Source organism: Diceros bicornis, chromosome 39 (assembly GCF_020826845.1).
Source record: "Diceros bicornis minor isolate mBicDic1 chromosome 39, mDicBic1.mat.cur, whole genome shotgun sequence".
NCBI classification, from domain to species: domain Eukaryota; kingdom Metazoa; phylum Chordata; class Mammalia; order Perissodactyla; family Rhinocerotidae; genus Diceros; species Diceros bicornis.
In genome coordinates this window covers 27,136,354-27,155,988 of record NC_080778.1, presented here as the reverse complement: position 1 = coordinate 27,155,988, position 19,635 = coordinate 27,136,354, and the positions used below count along the sequence as shown (strand labels likewise).

At 42.2% G+C, this 19,635-nt stretch overlaps 1 protein-coding gene across 1 annotated transcript in view; it reads right to left on the bottom strand.

Annotated features, from left to right (window-relative positions):
• The window catches only part of SASH1 (SAM and SH3 domain containing 1), a 178,859-nt gene that overhangs the window by 35,997 nt on the left and 123,227 nt on the right, over positions 1 to 19,635 (bottom strand). The window contains exon 9 of the mRNA XM_058534247.1: positions 387 to 519. Within this exon, the coding sequence (XP_058390230.1) occupies positions 387 to 519 (133 nt within the window). The remainder of the gene's footprint in view (positions 1 to 386; positions 520 to 19,635) is intronic.

Genomic DNA, 19,635 nt, shown 5'->3' with positions numbered 1-19,635 from the left:
GGACTAAATTCACTAGGCAAAAACTATTGTCCTTTTGGGGACAGAGGCTTATGCTAAGAGGAAGTTATAATAAGAGTTTATATAAAATGGTATAAGCTCAAAATTAAAGCTGTACCACACCTTGAGAAGATTTCATTGTCATAAACAGGTCATTTCCCACCTTTGTAATATTTAAATTACTAAGCCCCACAATGCTGGACACTGGGATCCCTCATTCTGTCACATGCTGAGTATTACCCTGCTGGCATGCAGACCCAATTCTCTCTCTGCCAGCCTCAGCCAGTACTCAGTCTATTTCTCATTTGAAATCATAATCTTTTTCTGCTGAAAAACGGACCCCCCAGTGCTTTATTTGGGAACAACCAGAGAGGAGTTTGCTTCTTTACCTTCAGTGCTGGGTTTTTTCATTTCTTCCACCCTGATGAGTTTCTTTCTCACTCTGCGAGTGGAGTTTACCAGCTTGTGTAACCTCTTAAACTTCACTGACTCCTCGGTTTCATCATCCGATTGTTCTCTTGACTGGCAAAGAAACAAAGGACACGTTAATCAGATAATTGCGCTAGAGCTTTGCTCTTGCAGCCGGGTGCAGCCCAGCCTCTCTGCCAGCCGAACGTGGGGCACCCACAAATCTGCCAACAGGTTCACGAAGCTCCACCTACCATCTTCAGGTCTAACTCAGTGAAGAATTAGGTCCTGGGCTCCACAACACACACCCTTGCCCTTGCCGGGCACGTGGTGCATTTGTCTCAACTACTTCCCGCTCCTCTATAGGGAGAACTCCGGCAGGACTCTGTCCAAGGCTGGCCCTGTTATTCCAGTTACACTGCTGCGGTCTGAGCCAGGCTCTCATCTGTCGGGCCCATCAGGACTTGCAGTTACGTGGTCATCAACTCCTTCTCCAAACCAAAACTCTGTTGACTTGTTCCAGTCCTCCCCGAAAATCAAAAACAGCAGGGCAGGAAAAGGAAAGAGATGCAGAAAGCCGCCTCCTACCCCATTTGTTAGAACCGTCTGCCACATCTCAGCCACCCCTTGCTCCTCTCCCAGCTCCTTCCGAGAGCTCACAGGCGCGCATGAGGACAGACCCTGCATTCCTCCAAGAGGGACGAGGGAAAAAGCTGACCTTTTCAGCCATACAGTGCAGTCCATATTCCCTAGCATCTCGTTGCGTTTTGCAACGATTCAAGTATGCTCAGCCCAGCTGTTTCCCCTCAAGTATCCAACATTACAGAGAGCGGAAAAAAAAATTTCTCTCTGCAGCAGTGACCCAAGCGAAAAACAATCCTTTCCTTGTGAACAAAATGAGGGTTTCTTTTCCAAGTCGGCTCCAACATTCAACACGCAGCTTCCTCTGTTTTATCTGTTCAAAACGTGAAAAAGCAAAAGAAATCTCCAGCTACGTGGGCGTGCTGCACGGGCCGGGTGCTCAGGCATCCCCAGGAGTGCAGAGCCCGGCGGAAGTGTGCAGCCTCGGCACAGCCCAGGCAGCTGTGAGCCACTCAGGCTCATCCTGCGCATCCTGGCAACAAACTTCCCTCCATTTCCTCAAACCTGGTTCACTGAAAGAAAAGGGAGAGAAGTGCTTCAAACGGAAACACAAAATAGAATCCGCATCTCTGAGTCTAATACGGCGATTTTCCCCGCAAGAAATGCTCTCATTAATCCCAACTTTATAGACAATCAAATAGGCAAGCAAGAGTTAGCAGAAAACAGTTCAAGAGGAAATGAGGTAGAGATTATATTAATTATTTGGCATAAAAATGGTGCACGTTGCAAGTCCACAAATATTTCCGTGGCACCCCGCACTATGTGAGGGATAAATACAACCCACTTCCTGGCCTCTGTCCTCACCCTGGAGCTCCCAGCATGGAGCCATTGCACTTTCCACATGACCATAAGCAAACCATTCACCAGCTCAGGAATAACTATTATAACCCATAAATGGCAAGTCATCAGGACACGGGTACTTCTCAGCCTTCCCTTCTGAGAAGTATATCAATATATATATTGATATATATATCAACTCTGTCCAATTTCTCTAAAATTCCTAGATGAACTGTTGCATACACATTTAAGAATTAAAGTTAACTCCTGGTAATGAAGAATAGAAATCAGACCCCCAGGAAAAGGGGGAAGGAGGATACATTGTACGATGATGGGCAGGCTTAATGTGTTTGGTCTAAAAAATTACAATGAAATAATAACTATAGCTCCTACTACATAATGGTACTGCCTGGTTTGAATTTTATTTTTACTTGGTTGAATTGTTGATGTGTGCTGAGATGGTCAGAGTGGTAAACCAGAGGAATGAGAAGAACTTGATTAACCCTCATTCTGGGTAATCGGCACCTGAACAAAACCACAGTGCATGGAATCACACATGAACACTTTAAAACATCCTGCCTTCTTGATGCACCTCAAAAGCCAAGCAATTCTCTAATAGAAGAAGAATCAACATTAGATTACAGAAAGTCTCTGTACATACCGGTGAGACACCCTAAAATATGTCTGGAACACTCACATTAGAAAATTCTAAAGTCAAGTGAAAAAGAAATAAGCACAGGTTGTTTATAATCAAGATACAGGAAGCTACTTACAGGATGAAAACCACTGATGCATATAAACATCATATCCAGCTTGGGGGCTGCTGGTGGAGGGGGGTAGTAGGTGGGTGTGTGTGTGTATGGAACGGGGGGAATAAAAAGAGAAATGGGCTATACAAACAAATTATATAAAAATCTCGAGTTCACCAAGACACAAATCATTTGTAGGAAAGGCGCCAACAGAAGGAACTTTTCAGGGAGAAATCACAATTAAACCTGGACGACAGATTTAAAGGCAATGACGCCTCCTCCCACCCCCTCAAGTCCTACTTTCCTCTACCCAGATTCACTGTGGTGAGAAATAACATATTCCAGGTACTTATTTAATTGCTTTCACACATTCCATCTATTTTTGGGAAACAGGAGCTCTTTAGAACTTTGAACTAATGTTATTTTTATTTTTCTAAAACAAAACTCGAAGCTTTCAGAGGTGTTTGCCACTGACAAATCAAAAAGCAAGGTAACCTAGAACTTTCTTTGCATCATCATGTTTTGGACACTAGACAAGACAGAGGCAGCACAATTTATATGAAGAAAAAGGTAAAATAAAACCAGTCATTCAAGAAATACGTATATTTAATAGAAGATTTCCTCTTAAGTCAGCCCAGAAGCCACTGGAGTTGAACAATGAATCCCAAGGATGCTTTTTATTGATGGAGAGGTGTTGACTTCTCACTTCCTCCTGAGTCCAGAGGAAAAAGAGTTGTGAAATATTTGCCTTCAAAAAATGTTCTCCAGCTGTTTTAACATAAAGACTCTGTAAAAGTCATGCATTTCTTTTAAACTGGAGAGTAAAGCTTAAATTTTTCATTTCAGGTTTCGCCTTCTAAACAATCATGTGCTACTTCCCAGATGCTGAAAATAACATATTCTGTCTTTTTATTCAGAAAACACACTCCCAGAAATGGAGGTTTGAGAATTTAAAAAAAAAATGTAAATAAAAATATATACTTTTTTAATTGTTAAAATGTTATACATATTTAAAAGAAATCTCCCACCTGGAGGAACTTTGTTGAAGATGAAGGAAATCTGCATTGTATATAAAATGAATGACTGATTCATTTAGATGATTAAATAGGCTTAGAACTATTATACAACAGGTTTTAAATACACTACTGTGAAAAAAAACAACAGTAAATGTTTATACACATTCAAACACGAGACGGTATCACCTCCCCTCCGGTCCTGCCTCAGGTCAGAGCAGTAAAATAAACTTTGATTGTCTTCTAAAGGAGAAGGGTAAAAAATCATCTGTATAAAACCTCCCACCCCTAAACCTTTAATAGAAAAGGGCAATTAATTCATCCCACCAAAGGAAGTGGAAAAGTGGATTTACACTATAGTAAATAGAAACATTTGATTTCCAGCCTCTCTATTGCAAATTTTTCCACCAGAAAGCCCATATGGCTCAACTTTTAATTACTTTGGCTAATGCTATATGTAGTAATTCTGCGGTGAATGCTTAAGTGTTTCATTTCTGGTTTCCATGGCAACATTACATCAGATTGCAGACAGCTGGCTCCACAGTTTTAAACCATAACAAATTGACCAAGCCAAGGCACAAAACTATAGCTGCTTTAAAGAGAGAGTACACCATTCGCCTGCCAGGGTTGCTGAATGAGGAACCTATGGGGCCCGCTTGGCATGCAAGAGGAGGGTGGAGCCTCCTTCCTCCTCAGCTTCTTTTGGAACATGTGCGTCCTTGACACATCTGCAATGTTCTAATAGGAAAGACATGGAGCCAACGTGGAGAAGTTTTTATAACACAGCTATATGAACAATAATCAGAAAAAAAGGAACGCAATTAACAGCATCTGTAGATACAAAAGTTTGTGTGCTGGGGGGAACTAAAAGTATCCCCTCGCTGTTCAACTTAAGCCTGTCACCACAGGTCGGTAACAGATACTTCATGCTGTAACAAACAGTTCTTGCAACAAATGTTTCCAAAAGCTGCACAGCACACAGTTGTGCAGACACAGGAGTCACGGCTGTAATCAAGCTTAAACCAGACTTGCAAGGAGCAACTGGAACCCTTTTGGGGACCACTTGAGACCACGCTGAGCACAGGATTACAACTGTGCCCACTGCAGAAATACACTCAGCTTACACGCTCAGCTCCAAAACCCCAGCACACTGTCCCAGTTAACAGCCAGACCAAGTCCACTTCTCTCCTCCAGAGCCACGAATGTAACACTGTACGATACTTAGGCATTTCTGAAAAGTATCCTGAAATCGGAAATGTATTCGCTGGTGAAATTCACACAACCGTTTCTGGTTAACCCACCGCGTAATCAGACATAGACATGTCTACTCCCTAGGTCAGCTTTGTCAATGGCGTTAACCTTACAGTTAAGAGAAGGAAGCCAATCGGCTGCAGGTTTATGAAAAGCGATGTGCCCGTGCCGTCTGAGGTAAAGCCCTCCACACTAGAAGCTTCCACCATGGACAACGGAGCTCCAAGCCACGGACACTCAATCACTCACATGTTCATCGTATTATCAAAATAATACTCACTCTTCTCCTCCAAAAGCTCTGCCTTATTACTGAGTGAGCGTGCTAGGAAAGAATGCTGAGTTATAAGGTGGAGAAGTAAACAAGAGAAGGACAGATCGAGAGGAATTTGACTAGAAAAGAGAGAAGCATCGCAGCCAGGAGCAATCAAAAAGCTTCTCCTCCAAGTGCCAGAAAGCGCATTTTTTCACGTGAACCAGATCCAGCGAACTGAACTTACCGGCTTCGGCATTTAGCAGGCCTAAGGGGCAACTCGGAGCACGGCCGGTACCCCCGCCCCCTCCCCACTTTGCGAGCGTCTTCACTCCTGTTCCGTCAACTCTGCAATCTCAAAGTGAGGATTAGACACTCCTCGAACATGTTCCTTTCGAGTTACATGATCAGACAGGCTCCACCGGCACGGCTTCGGATCCAAAGTAGAAAAAAAAAGTGAAGACACTGGATTCAATTAGCTGCTTTCTGCTGGCTGACTGATTCCCCCGCTCCTTGCTAACTGCATAACTTGTAAGAAAGGCATAAGTCATCAGCTCTAAGCAAATCTCCTATTCACCACAAGGAAAAAAGGGAGTGTTGTACGTGGCAAACAATCCCTGTTTTCACTGACGAAGGCTCTCTGACCTCCCGCTGGCCTCCAGTTCCTTAATTACTGTCTATGGAATTCCAGAGAAAGGAAAAAAGAACGCGAGAATCTGAGCAAATCCGAGATGAGGACGAACGCTCACAAGTGACCGGACTTAAAAAAGATCTCTTTTGCAGATATTCTTCTCAACACCCCCCGAAGGGAGTAGTCTCGATTGAAAATAGACACCTTCCCATGGCTATTTTTGAAATTACTGAATTAAAACTTATGATTTTGGTTTTCTCCAAGAATCGTCACTTTCTGCTCTCTGTCTCCCCGCTCCTTTTTCTATTTTTGCCGCTAGACTCAATGTAGGATGTTTCCCTTTCACTGACACTTCTAAAACCGTCTTACCCAATTGTTTCAATGATCATTTCAGAGCAGCTGAGTTCTCTTGCATTCTAGAACCGTGAGCTCGAGGACTGTGTCGCAAGATGATCATTTAATTTTCTTAGGGGTGTCTGGGGAGCCACAGGCACATGCTGTTACTTAAACAGAACATTCTCGGAACGAGACAGGACTGAAAACCCATGTGAAGCTTCCATGTCACGGGTGGCACAGCATATCTATTTTCAGGGCTAAACCCATTCAGTTGGGTGAGCCATGTACAGCCCCTGTGCAGTGCAAGCTGCCCATTCCTGGGTGCCTCTCTCGTGAGACCACTCATGGGTCTTACTTATGTATTAGCAAGGGCTTCTCCCTTGGGAGGACAGCACACACATGAAGACACATGTTTGTCCCACGCAGAGATCCCAGGCTGTGCCATAGACCGCCAGAGCTCATCCCCTGTGCCTGCACTCCCGTCCTGCTCTGCGCCCCTGGGCCCCTTTGGCATCTCTCCCTCCTCAGTAAGAACTGCATCAGTTTCCTTTTACCTCCGATTTTCTGCCCCAGGAATGTCTCCTCCCACTCCTGATGGAATTCCCTATTACTTCTCCCCACAAGGGCTCGCCACGCCTTCCCTGCCTATACGGTCTAGCTCCCCATTCCACAAATCCGTTCACCGACACCCTCTCTGGTTTCACACACGCTCCATCCCCCACTGCTGCCTAAGGGCCCACATGTGCCGCAAGTCATGGCAGGTGCTTTCCCGACGTTGTACTTCCAATACCCATACTCATTAAACGCTCACAATTCCCAGGCACCGTGCTAAGTACTCACGGTATGATCTCATTTCACACACAGTACATGGCAGAGGCAGGACTGGAGACTTCACGGTTCTGCTCCTGCACCCCCCCACCTCTACGTGGGCTTTCCTCACCCCAGACTGACAGCCACACTGCATGCAACGTTATGCTTAGAATTCCTCAAAACTCTCAGCAGAAGTCCCCGTTGAATCTGTTACTTGATGAAAACTAGGAAAACGCGTACGCACCCATGAGAGTGGAGCGAAGGGGGAGGAAAGCCCAAACTCATCAGAATTCAAACAAGACCCATTTTAATTCCTACAAACTGCTGTTTCAGGCAAAGAAAACATGTGAAAGCTGGTGATACGGCCAACACTGGAGGCTGGGTCTGAGCAGGCTGTTTAGATGCAGAGAAGATTCTGAGCAGAATCGGGAGCCAGGACTCCGGAGTCGGGCAGATGCAAACTCAAGTCCCCTCGATGCCACCTGCTAGCAGTGTGTGGCCCTGGGCATGTTTCTAACTCCTCTCACTTATCAAACAGGCAGTGATAAGCCTCCTAGGGTTCTTGAGAGGATGAAAGGAGAACATGGGGCCTAGAGCCTGGGGGTGGCAAAGCCTCTATCAACGTGAGATGGCGGGGAGCTGAGCATCGACAGGGCCAGCAGGTTCTGTGAGGACAGTGGAGAGAAGGACGCTTCTCTTACTCATTCCCCTAGTGACCCACTCCTCCTGTATACCCCTTTTTAACTGTCACTGCCACCACTCTCAGAAGATGGTTCAGGTACTTGGAGAGATACTCAATGTTGGGCATTACATGGGCGCCCAACATGGGCTCGCCTTTCAGAAGATAGGCAGCTCCACAGAGACAGGGACCATGTCTGTTCCCCTCCTTGTGTTCTTGGTGCCCGGCCCGCCCACAGGGGACCCTCACTACATGTGTGTCATCAACGTGGAACGAAGGAGTTTAGACTCTCCAGCCCCGTAGCTCCCAGCCCTCGCTGTGTATCAGAGTAAACTGCAGAACATCTGAAAGACCAGGCTGGGCCAGGCCACTCTGGGAAGCTTCTTGGTGGAGGGAAGGTGGAAACAGAGGGGACAAACGTCACGAGGGAAGGGCATCGCCGGTCTTGTTCACTGGGGAGTGGACCTGAACTCACCCTGCACACAGTAGGCGTGTCCTCTTGCTGAGGACAGATTCGAGCATTTGACTCCCATTCCAAGGCCTTATCGTGGAATAGGTGACTGCATGGTCAGAGCCCCACCTGTATTTCCAGCCTCTGTGTCTGTTCTGCTCCACTAGGCAGGTACGATGAGGAAGGGCCTCTCAGAGCACCTGCTTCTCATCTTCTGAGTTCCTCTGAGCATCTCAAACGCCCCATCTCTCATCTGCCTGAACCCGATTCCTGTTTCGGAAATATCTCTGCCCACTCCATCCACTTCCCTAGCTCCTCCTCATCCTTCGAGATTCAGTCCATGTGTCACCTCCTCTGGAAAGCCTTCCTGGCCTTCCCCCTCCTCTTCCTTAGGCTGTGTGGTAGCACAGCAACCTAAACAGACTGTATCCCAGGACTTAGCCCAATATATTGTAACCACCGTATTACTTAGCACCTCACTAAACTTCATGAGGACAATGGGCACTGTCATACTCATTTCTGTATCTGTATTTTAGTAACATTTACTGTTTATGTCTGATTACACATGACATATATTTAATTATAGACAATTTGGGAAATGCAGAAATACAAAATGGAGACAGAGAAATCACCTGTATCCTCCCACTGGAATAGAAAAATTGGTAATATTTTGGTTTACGTCCACCCACTTTTTACACTCACACACTATACACTCTTATGTTTCTATGTTTTGTTTTGCGTTTTTACGCAAAAAAGAGGACGACCTCATGCTCTTAGCTGCTCCCCCCCCAGTCACTATCAGGGTCCCCATAGCCTCCCTCACATGAACACACAGTGTAAATGGTAACAACGTGCTCGCTGACAATTGTGACCTTCTTTGAGACACACTGCTGCCTCTAAAGGTTTTCTGTAGAGAAACTCTGGAGCCCTCAATGTATACTGTTCAAACTGTTTTGTAACCTGCATTTTAAAATTAATATGGTTTGAACATTTTCCCATATCAACAAATGAAATACAACAATATATTAAGATTCAACAGTCTTCAGTCCTAGAAGTACACCATAATTTACTTAAATAATACCCCCATCACTGGACATTTGCATGTTTCCAATTTTTCAATATTATAAACAATACTCTGAGGAACGCTTTATCGTAAAATTTCTAACATGTCTAACATTCTGTTTTTTAGAGTAGATGATTAGATTGTAGAATTGATGGGCAAAAGAATGGGCATATTTTAAGTCTTTTGATACATTTTAACAATTTGCTCAGAAAAACATTGTATTATCTTTAAATCTCACAGGTAGCATAAATGGTGCCTATTTTGCCACACGATTGCCAACATTGAACATTACAATATTCTTTTCCACTTAGATAAGTAAAAATAGTATCTATGTCTGTGCTAAGTAGCTATCTCCTGATTGAATAAATGAATGAATGAATGCACCGATTCGAGGCATTAGGAAGAGTAAGGAATAGAAATACTAGTAAGCTGGCTTTACCTGGACTTACAAAGGCTAAACTCGGGAGGTCTGAGGGTAGAGAGAGCCCCAAGAGAAGTTGAGAAATATGATTAATGAAAGTCAACTGTGATAAATGCTAAGAGGAACAAAGCCATACAGGGATTTGGAAACGGGAGAACTCACTTTTGGCTGAGAAAATTGAGACATGCCTCAGTGAGGAAGGGCACTTGCTATGGGTTTTGGGGAATTTCCGTGTTCTTATATAAGCTAAAAGTCCAGTGTTTAGATGGCCCTGAGGCCCCACTTCTTTCTCCCCTCTGACCTTAGATGCCTATCTGGACAGTCAAAGAGTTGGGCTGATGTTGTTGCCTTTATAAACAGCATGTGACACCAATCAACAACAGCTCTGGGCCCTCCTCTTCTCCAAGCTTGATTTCATAATCTCCCCAACATGCCTGTCCTCCTTCCCTTGGTCCAAGAAGTGATGCATTCACGGTCACTCCCTACCTTAGGGGCTGTGTATTGGCTCCACTGGGTATGTTCAAAATCAGCCCTGATGACGACCAGTGTGTTGTTCTTTGTGTTTATAAAAAAATTAGTCTCCCTCCTTGAAGAAGTCGGAATTACTTTCCAAAGTGTTTGAGAAGTCAGAGTATTTATATAAAATATGAAACACATTGTGGGGTTTCTTTTCTTTATTTCACAAAGGCGTCAGGGAAGAACTCATCTGTTTAGTAAGAAATATTTTGCTCATTAGCTGGTGACATCATTGCCCTCTGAAATGAGGAGATTTTTGTCAGCATATGGAAAAAAAGATGAGATTCCATTCTTTTCCCAGAGGTGCAGTGTAACACTGAAATAATCTCTCTGGCAGTTTCAAAATTAACTAGTTGTCGCCAGATTTGAAGGAAGAGGAGGAGGAGGTGGAAGAGGGTAAGATGATTACAAGACTCTTTTATTTGTAAAAATTATGTGAGAATTTGAGGCAATATTACCAACTTCTAGGGGCAAAGGCTTGTCGGCACTTAATTCACTTAAGAAACTGTTTAAAAAACTAACTATGAAATCAAAGGAGCAGCAAATGGATGCTACATTCCCTAATAAACTATTCTTTTTCTTTAAACTCATAAACTTTGAATTGCTTTTAGTCACCCCCAAATAATGTTGCTACTATTCCCATGAGAAGGAGGGAGAAAATATAAGACCAGAGGAGTCCTATGACCAGGTCTAAGGAGACTTGGATCCTGGGTAAGCCCACTCCTCTCAATTCTCCAAATTGCCATGGAGTAGAGAAAATGCCTTTCCTTCTCCTGAAAGCTGTGGGAGGAGGAGAGAGGCAAGTAGAGGAAAGAGAACTGACTTCCCCTTCCCTCTGTAAATCTTGGAAAGCTTTCTCTGCTTGAGATACATCACCCTGCCCACAGGTCAGAGAACCCTGCTGTTCATGTTCATATAAAATTGGTGAGTTAAGGTGATAAGTTATGGAAAGGTAGTCAACAACTCTACCAGTCTCTCCGTTAAGAGAGGGGTAGCATTACCCACAGCAAATCCATGGTGTCGGGCACACTGAAAACTAAAGCAAAACACCAAACCCACTCGTTCCCAAGTGCCTTCGACTCTCACATAGCCTGTGCCATGGAAAAAGGATGACTCAGAACAGGACTGCCAAGTAGGGCAATTACAAATGCGTTTGAGGCTCTAGTTTTTGGAGTTGATGGAAGTTTTCATCCCAGAAGCGGTAAGTCTCCTAAGGGATTGGGTGGTGTTTGCGAAATCACATTACTTTTATGGCATCTAAGACTGACTGATTCATGAACCAGGCATGACGATTTCTTGGACAGGGCTACTGAACAACCTTGTCTAGGCGAATGACGATGGAGAGATAGAGAGAACTGATGGAGCCTACATGACAACAGAGGAAAGGTGTGGACACCAAGTTCTTTCCTCCAACCAAAACTTAGGCTGCCATGTCAACACAGCCATCTGCTGAAGCTGGAGGCAGGTGGACCAACGTCACCTCCTAGAGTTGCAATCGATAACCTTAACACAATTCTCCTTATGTTTGGACAATAAATAACAAGCAAATTTATTTCAATCAAATTGCTTCAATAAGCAAACTTACTTCCAAATAGAAGAAATCTAGTCTGAATCCTTAGAAAAGGAATCCTTTAGAGCTAGAAAGGTTGTCTGTGGTCATCTAATTGGCAAAACTATCAGGTCATGACTGCTGAAGCTTAACCACAGAATATCCTTCCCACAACAACACACAAAATGAGCAACAGCCTCCCCAAAACAAAATTATTGAAAACTAGCAAAAATATTCCACCAAGAGAAGCCAAACAATTATTATTAGTTTAATACACTAATATATTAAACTTTACAACTCCATCATCAAGGTAATTAACACGTTTCTGAAGACCCATGGAAAAAGCCCTCAATTCTCTAAAAGGTACACAGATGGGAATTTTGAGAATTATTTCACATAACTTCAAATCTGGAAGGAAGCAAACTGTGTGGCCATCTTTATCTTTTTCTGATCTAGGAGCAGTAGAAATTGCTTCAGGAGAGTAATGAATGAAATGATGGAAGGTCAATAGTAAGGCTGATCCTGATTGAAATAAAGCCTCTACAGATTCACCAGGAATTGAAGAGATGAATTAAAGGCAGACTGGCTATGCCCCACTCATTGCCCCACCCATTCTCCCACCAGTAACCAAGCTGCATGAACCGTGACGCAGCATATTTAACAAAATCTTAGGAAAGAAGGCAGAGCACAGGTACCCCAACGAAGATCACATTCCACTTCAGTCAGGTTTCCCCCTTCCCTGGCCATTACATCAGGCCATAGCAACAATAAACATGAATGGACCACAAAATAAAGCCCTCAACTCTAGCTTGGAAGAAAGGAAAACAACCTATTGTTGGCATGGCAAACTGGTCAAAAAGTAATCCTCATAGTATAAACACAAATAGAAAATCTGATCTGAGCTACCCAAGCATGATCAAGATGAAAAGAAATGCAAGACAACTATTCAAACAAACCACAGCAAGGGAAAAAAAGAGAGAGAAAGAAAACATGGAAAAACACGAAGATCCTATCTTTTGATCCCATCTCTCTATCAGAAGAAAATAGAACTCAAGGAGCAGGAAGAGATTCTTAAGAATTGTTTCACTCTATAAAATAATTTAATAAGAACACGAATTTAATTAAATGAGACCTCAAGGACAAGATGAAAAAAATGAATGATACGAATTTAAAAACTGCAGTCATTGGGAAATAGATGACCAAAACAACCTAGTACAGAACCGATTTGTAAATAAGAATGAGCAAAGAATAGAATCTACACCTTAGAAGTCAAAATATTGACACAGAGAAAAGCTGTATTATTTAAATCCATTTTCTCATATGACCCAAGTTTTAAGATTCACCCAGCTCTTCACCTATGCCTTTGACCTGGCTGGCCCCTCTACCTGAAAGACATTTCTCTTCCTTCTCCTGGTGAACTCCTACTTGGTTTCAGCCACCTTCTCTGGGAAGGCTTGCCACACTCTCCTCAATAGGGCTTAATGGACTTTCTGTGTGTACTTAACACACTAGGTAGAAATATTCCAATTAAGTCCCCAACCATGCTATCCACTTGTTTGTCTCTTCTTCTCAAATATAAACCTGTGTTTAGGGACTGGCCTGTAGAGGGTACTCAATAAGGTTCCACAATGAATGAGTAAAAGAATTTTCAAAATGGCATTCTTGCACCTACACTCTGGGTCAAAAGTGCAGGGCAAGAAGTGTCCTTTTAGGAACTAGTTATGCAGTGCTATTAGCAATATTGCTTTCCAAATGAGTGTCATTGCCTGATGACTGACTATAGTTCTAAGAGTTTTAGTATAGTGGGTAACTGTGGTGACTTAAAACCAAATGGACTCTAAACAAGTGATGGGCAGCCTATGACTTCAATAAGTTGGCTTAGGCTGGAGGTGGCCCTTAGTCAGATCCTACTCATCAACCATGATAGGGCCTGGGTATCTCTCCAACCCATCCATTACATAAGATTTGGCATAGGGCAAATGATTTAAGGAGGAATTAACAGGTGACAAATGAATATCATTAAAGAAGGGACAGAAATTCTCTCTTACCTCAACCTCGCTGAGGTTGCTCCCAAAAGCAAAATAAGAAGTTGGTATTGCAAATCTAAATGCCAATCCTTAACCCAGAATATAGTACTTAGATATAATCAGCCAGCAGGGGAAATGTGGTATATATCCTGTCTGGTATTCATCTATTAGCTTGGAGGAATGAAATTGCCTTTTTTAAGTCAAAAGCTAATACCTCCAGTTTCACATGGTTCAACCTACTAAAAGAAACAACAAACTGGAAGGCATCCAATAGCTATCTTAAATTTTAAAATGTTACAAATAGGGAGCCTCAGATTATGTAGTACCTGGATAGTCTGTCATTATTTATTTGTGTTCCTGTGGCCCTACATGTTGAGGAGGGTCTGCAGGCAGCACCCTCAACTCCCTGTAACTTTACAAACCAGTGAAGACAGAGATGTACCTGGTTAGTCTGCCAGGTGCAAGGAGCTGAACTTCCAGTTATATCTGGGCCTGCTACGAGAGTGCCCCCCAGCACAACAGGTATGGAAGCCCACACCACACACTCAAAGCAACCACCTCATCAGCACTACATGGCCCTACAACATTTCAGTACAATTAACTGCTTATTCTTCCCAACAGTAATCCTGAGGCCAAACACGATTACTGAACTCCTACCAACTGACCCTTAAACCTACTACACAAAAATACCTTCTGAAACAGAAAATAAACTGAGTATGTGTTAGGCAAAAGCATAATCAAGTAAACATGCACTATTTACATTAAGCTTGTTCAGACAATTCTAGCTATCTGCTGTCACACGTAAGCACGGCTACCGTGTTAATGGCATGGACAGATAGCACTTTTACAGGAACTCAAGTATTTTAAGGACACCAGTTAACGGAAAGGTGGAAGATCTTCCCATAAAGGAAGAGAAGCTGGTGTTCACTGGGTGTTTACTCAGTGCCATTTAATCCTTGCAACACCCGTTATGCTTGTCTCCACTTTCCAGATGAGGAAACCGAGGCACAAAGAGATGAAACAACTTGCCCACAGATGCAGAGCTAACAGGAGGCAGAGCTGGGACCTGAAGCCAACGTCTGACTCAAGTCTGTGAGATTAACCAGCCCCCTGCCTGCCCACGCTGGGCAAATGCCTGGCTCTCCCGAGGCCAGAGCCCTCTTCTTATCCACCTTTGTTTAAAGATGATGATCTTAAGGGACTCACAGCAAACACACACCTCAGACTTTGGCCCTTGTCCCGGGGAGAAGGCTGGGGATAGGAGGGTGGTGCAGAGTAAATGACAAGAAGTCATCAAAGCAATGGTTCTCACTCAGCTTATATCCAGTGAGAACAAAATTCATCTTTCTGGAAAGACTTCGCTGTGTTGTTCCAATGGACTGATTTTGTCTCTTAGTCTCACCATCAGCTGCAAGTCTAAAGAATCATTCCTTTTAGTCTTCTAAAGAGGATTTTAATATGTCCCTATTTTATTATCACCTTAGTTTCAAAATAACTTTTATTAAAATTAAGAGTAATATTTCTTCCTGTATAGCCCTACTTGGCCAAATAAAAAAGAAATTTATAGAAAGTATCCATAAAAGGCTGAACAATCATCTGAAGATTTCAAGTATGCATTAAAAGACCTGAACCAATAAAAGTTATTTTTAACAGTTACATTTAGAAAGATTTAGAACAGTGTTAATTATTCCGGCATAATGTAACACAGGATGGTAAAAAGAATTGCTGGTATCTGTCCCAAGGATACAGGGTAAAAATGTCTGCTGGCAAATTACTGCTAGGCCATATTTCTTCTCATTTCTCCTGGTCATATTACAAGTCCAATGAGTAAAGCTCTTCTTCTGCTCAAGAAATAAAGAGCCGAAGCACACATTCAACCATCCTTTGTTTAAGCCTAGCTAATAATATAACCATTAAATGTTCAACAAGCAGAACGTTTTTCTAGCCACAAATCAAAACTTACCTTGCCAATGAGAATCTTAAGCTGAAACCCACATATTAAAAGTTATGAAAAAAAATTCTATAGGACAAGAGATACAAAAGAAAAAATATAAACACCATTAAAAGCAAACAGTTTATTCAGAAATCTAAGGTATTTTTATGCTTGGAATCTACCTTCCTTAAATTTCCTTATAAGCACAATAATATAGAGTGGAAAGACAGAAGAAAGGTCAACCATTTTCCTGAAGATACCTTTACTGTACCTATAACGCCAAGTCTAATACTATGGTATATGTGAATCTTCATATAATTTATGCATCCAATAAATATTCACCCAAAGTCAGCAAAAATATGAAAATCAAATTTTCTAATGGCTGGGAATATCTACAGGTGGGAGAAAATTTTGTAAATTACTCATGCTTTATCATAAAAGAAAAAAGTCTTCTTTTGGGGTCTGATTTCCCCAAACGAGGAAGCCAATGATAGTGATTAATATTTTCTTTTAACGCTTTTGAAATATAAAAATAAAACATCTGATAAATTTTAACTTACAGACATTGTCTAGAAGTTCACCCTCATAAAAGAAACATATTCAAAATAAACACATTAAGAGTAGCGAACTTTTTAAAAATCTGGCTCAACTCATAATACCAGACTCTAAAAAGAGCAGCGTGGATATACAGACAGCCCTCGGACCAGCAGAAGGACACACCACCCTGTTCCCAAAGGGGCACCCCGTGGGCGCAAACTCTGTTCTCCCACCACACTCTGTATTAAGTGATTAAATCATTAGTTGGCCTTTTCTTTGCCCATAAGAGAAATTAGGCCACTCACCATAAGAACCACTTAAGAGGCAACTTTGTGGAATACTCTCCTGGCTTTTGGCACATTAGCTTTTAGAAAGTTCTAGTTTACACTACGACTGTTGCAACAACTTCTTCCAAAACATCAGAACTGAATCCTCTCGCTTGAAGACAATGGCTGTAATTTAGGCAGGTGAAATGAGTCTGAAAAGCCTCAGTAAAACCCGTCTGCTGGCGAGGGACAAGTTTATGGTTTATAATTTTAGAAAGCTCCAAAAAGATTTGAGTCTTGCATTATGCCACCCAAAACATCTCATAATATGTGGATATTTTAGTTGAGACCTTGAAAGTCCTCAATCAAGGAAACACTTAGAATAGTATTTTGTAGAAAGTGGAAGCAGTGACCACCTGGCGCTGTGTCCCTGTTACCCAAAATTTCGGACACGGTTCAACCACATGGCTCCCCGGTACCTCAAACCAGGCTAGTGGCAAAGATATACTTAGAGCTGGAATGAACAGCTGGGAAGAGATGCACAGATGGCTGTCCCAGGTATTACTGTAACACTGCAGTGATAACATTATAGCATTTTGGGTACAAATATTTCTCAACTCTAAATAAATTTCCCCCAGTGTAAAAGTGATCCATTATGAAATGATGACTTGCTTTACAAAGTAACTCAATCATTAAACATTTCAACATAGTTGCTTCAGCCTACTAAAGAACTCCAGATACAGAAACACAATTCCAACTTTTTCTGGAACACATTTCGGACAAAGTGAAACAACAGAATGGGACCAAAATAGAAGTTTGCAATGGACTCGGAGCTTCCAGTGCTTTATTGCCTTTGCTGTTGCTTTAATTTTTCTTGATACATTATGTACTTTTTAAAATAATTTAAATAGCATCATAATCAAATAATTTACAATTTGACATTTTTTGGAAAGATGTTTCACTGCAAGCATTTTCACGAATACTTAAGCACCAAGTAACAGATCATCAACTCTTACCTACCAATTTTGCAAAAAACATAAAAGCTATGATTTACTAAAAGTTATGCCATGAGCAAAAAACTATAAACCCCAGTAAGATGGAGAGCATCATTTCTTTAAACATTTTCTTAACCAGAAGGTAAAGTGACCCTCAAGGCACAAAGTCGAAAGCTTAAAATGAGAACTCTTAGCACCTTCCCGCCGCAGGAGGCAAATGAAAACAAAATTTACCAAAATAAAATAAAAAATACTTGAATCAAGGTTCAGATATTTAACAAGGAATCCAGTTAAGTACTCAACCAGAAATTCTTTTTGAAAACCCTAACACTCACAACAGAAGTTTGTTATTAATGAAAAACAGCAGAGGAACAGATGCCCCTCTGGCAAAGAGAAAGCCATTTTTCACTTCTCCTAGTAACCATCTTTAGTACTTTACACTCTTGGAAACCAGGAATGCGAATATGGATTTATTGTGGAGCAACACGCAATTATCTAATGCCAGTTATGGGGGTGGGGATGCCTATGAAATCAATGTAAATGAAATCCTAACGCACCACGGGCATCAATATAGGCATTGAGGTCTAGTGACAAAGGCCTTATGATCCCTGAAACTTTCACGGCCTGGGCATTCCTGACGACGGCCAGTGGGCTATTTACATCTCAGTATAGAAAAGAATCAATGGAAAATTGAAAAGCCCTGGCCCTTGCACAAAAGATAATCAAAGCGCCTAATCCATGGCGGCTGCAGTAGGACACAGAGGGAACGATCTGAAATTAACTACTCTGCTATCAGGCAAACGCAGCATAATTGAGAAGGAATATTCTGGATGGAGTTTCTTGCTGAATCTCCATAAAAACCCAGGATTGACTAAAGTCAGGGTAAGAGGAGCGAGTATCACGTACATTAGGATTACAATCAAGGTCAAGCAAACTTCAGTGCCAACGGTGGTCAGCTCTAATGAGCAGCATGACTGGAAGTGGGCGTGGGTTGCTTGCACCAAGTCAGTTAGCAAAAAACACAGCGTGAATAATCCTGCTTCAGAAATTCTCTCCATTGCTGAATAGCCTGTCTTCACTCACATCTCTCAGCAAAAAGAGAAGTCACTTTAGAGCTTCTGGAAGATTGCACTGGAAGTGGAGGGAGCATATGGTATTCTTGGCCCTTCATCCAAATTGTACAGGCTGAATTTATTTTTGAGCCATCCATGAAGAAACAGTTTGCTAAGACGCTAATACCCTAAGTCTGTACATGACATCTCAAGGCTGTGTTAGCAAGAGTGGGGGAGATTCTAAGCTCTGCACTGCAGGGTAAACCATCACGACAGAGGCTCTCTCTTTCTCCTTCACCTTTGTAACTCGAACATCTAGCGCTATGCCTGGTCCGTACCAAGTGCCCTGTAGATGTCTCCTAAACGAACAAAGACGCTCGAGAGAATGAATGTCCAACTTTTAAGAAGTACCAATTTCATTCTGACAATTTATATCAAGGTGATGGTTCTGATTTACCCTCTGAGAGGGTTGAACAAACCAATACTTACTAATGCTTTCTTAGCACTCGTTCAAAATGCCTATAGTCCTCAATTTATATTAACTTTTTCCTGTATGAGACAAGTACCTTCCCTTGCCACCTAAGTGTGTGAGGTTTTACTACCGTCCTGTTTCTCTGAATGGACAAACTCATAACCTTTCCCGTGACTCAGATGCTATTAATCAGGACAGGATACAGTGAGCCTGATAGGAACGGACCCTCTGTGGACAACTAGGTCTTTGTATTCTCCCTCGAGCTGCGTCTGAATCACATCAGTCCTGAGTTACTGTATTTATTCTCCATGATTTACATTTATATTATGTTAGTCTTTAGGGCTTGGAGATAAGAGACCCAAAAGACACACTGAAAACCAGGGACATGGTTCTTTTGATTACCTCATCCTCCCAGGACACACTGCTGGCTAGTGTACGACATGTTTATTATTATAAATGGTAGCGACTCAGTCTCTTTCAGACAAAAGCAAACCAGGCAGGGCTTTCAAATTAATAATCTTTCGGGGTTTTTTTAGGTGCAGTGGAAATCTGGTGCTTGACTCAGGAAATTAGGGAAAAGAAGGATGTGGGAGGGTTATATTAACTTCCAATAAACCATCACTTGTTGCTTAGAGGCAAAGAAAGGGTAAAGATTGAGTCTGTGGTTGCAAGACATAAAACATGCTCTTAAAGCAGCCAGAAAGGATGAAGACTCACATACAACTTTGTTTATTAAATATTTCTCAAACACACTATATGAGCTGGACCCTGAGTTAGGTACTCAGTGGAGACACAAAGATAACACAACAC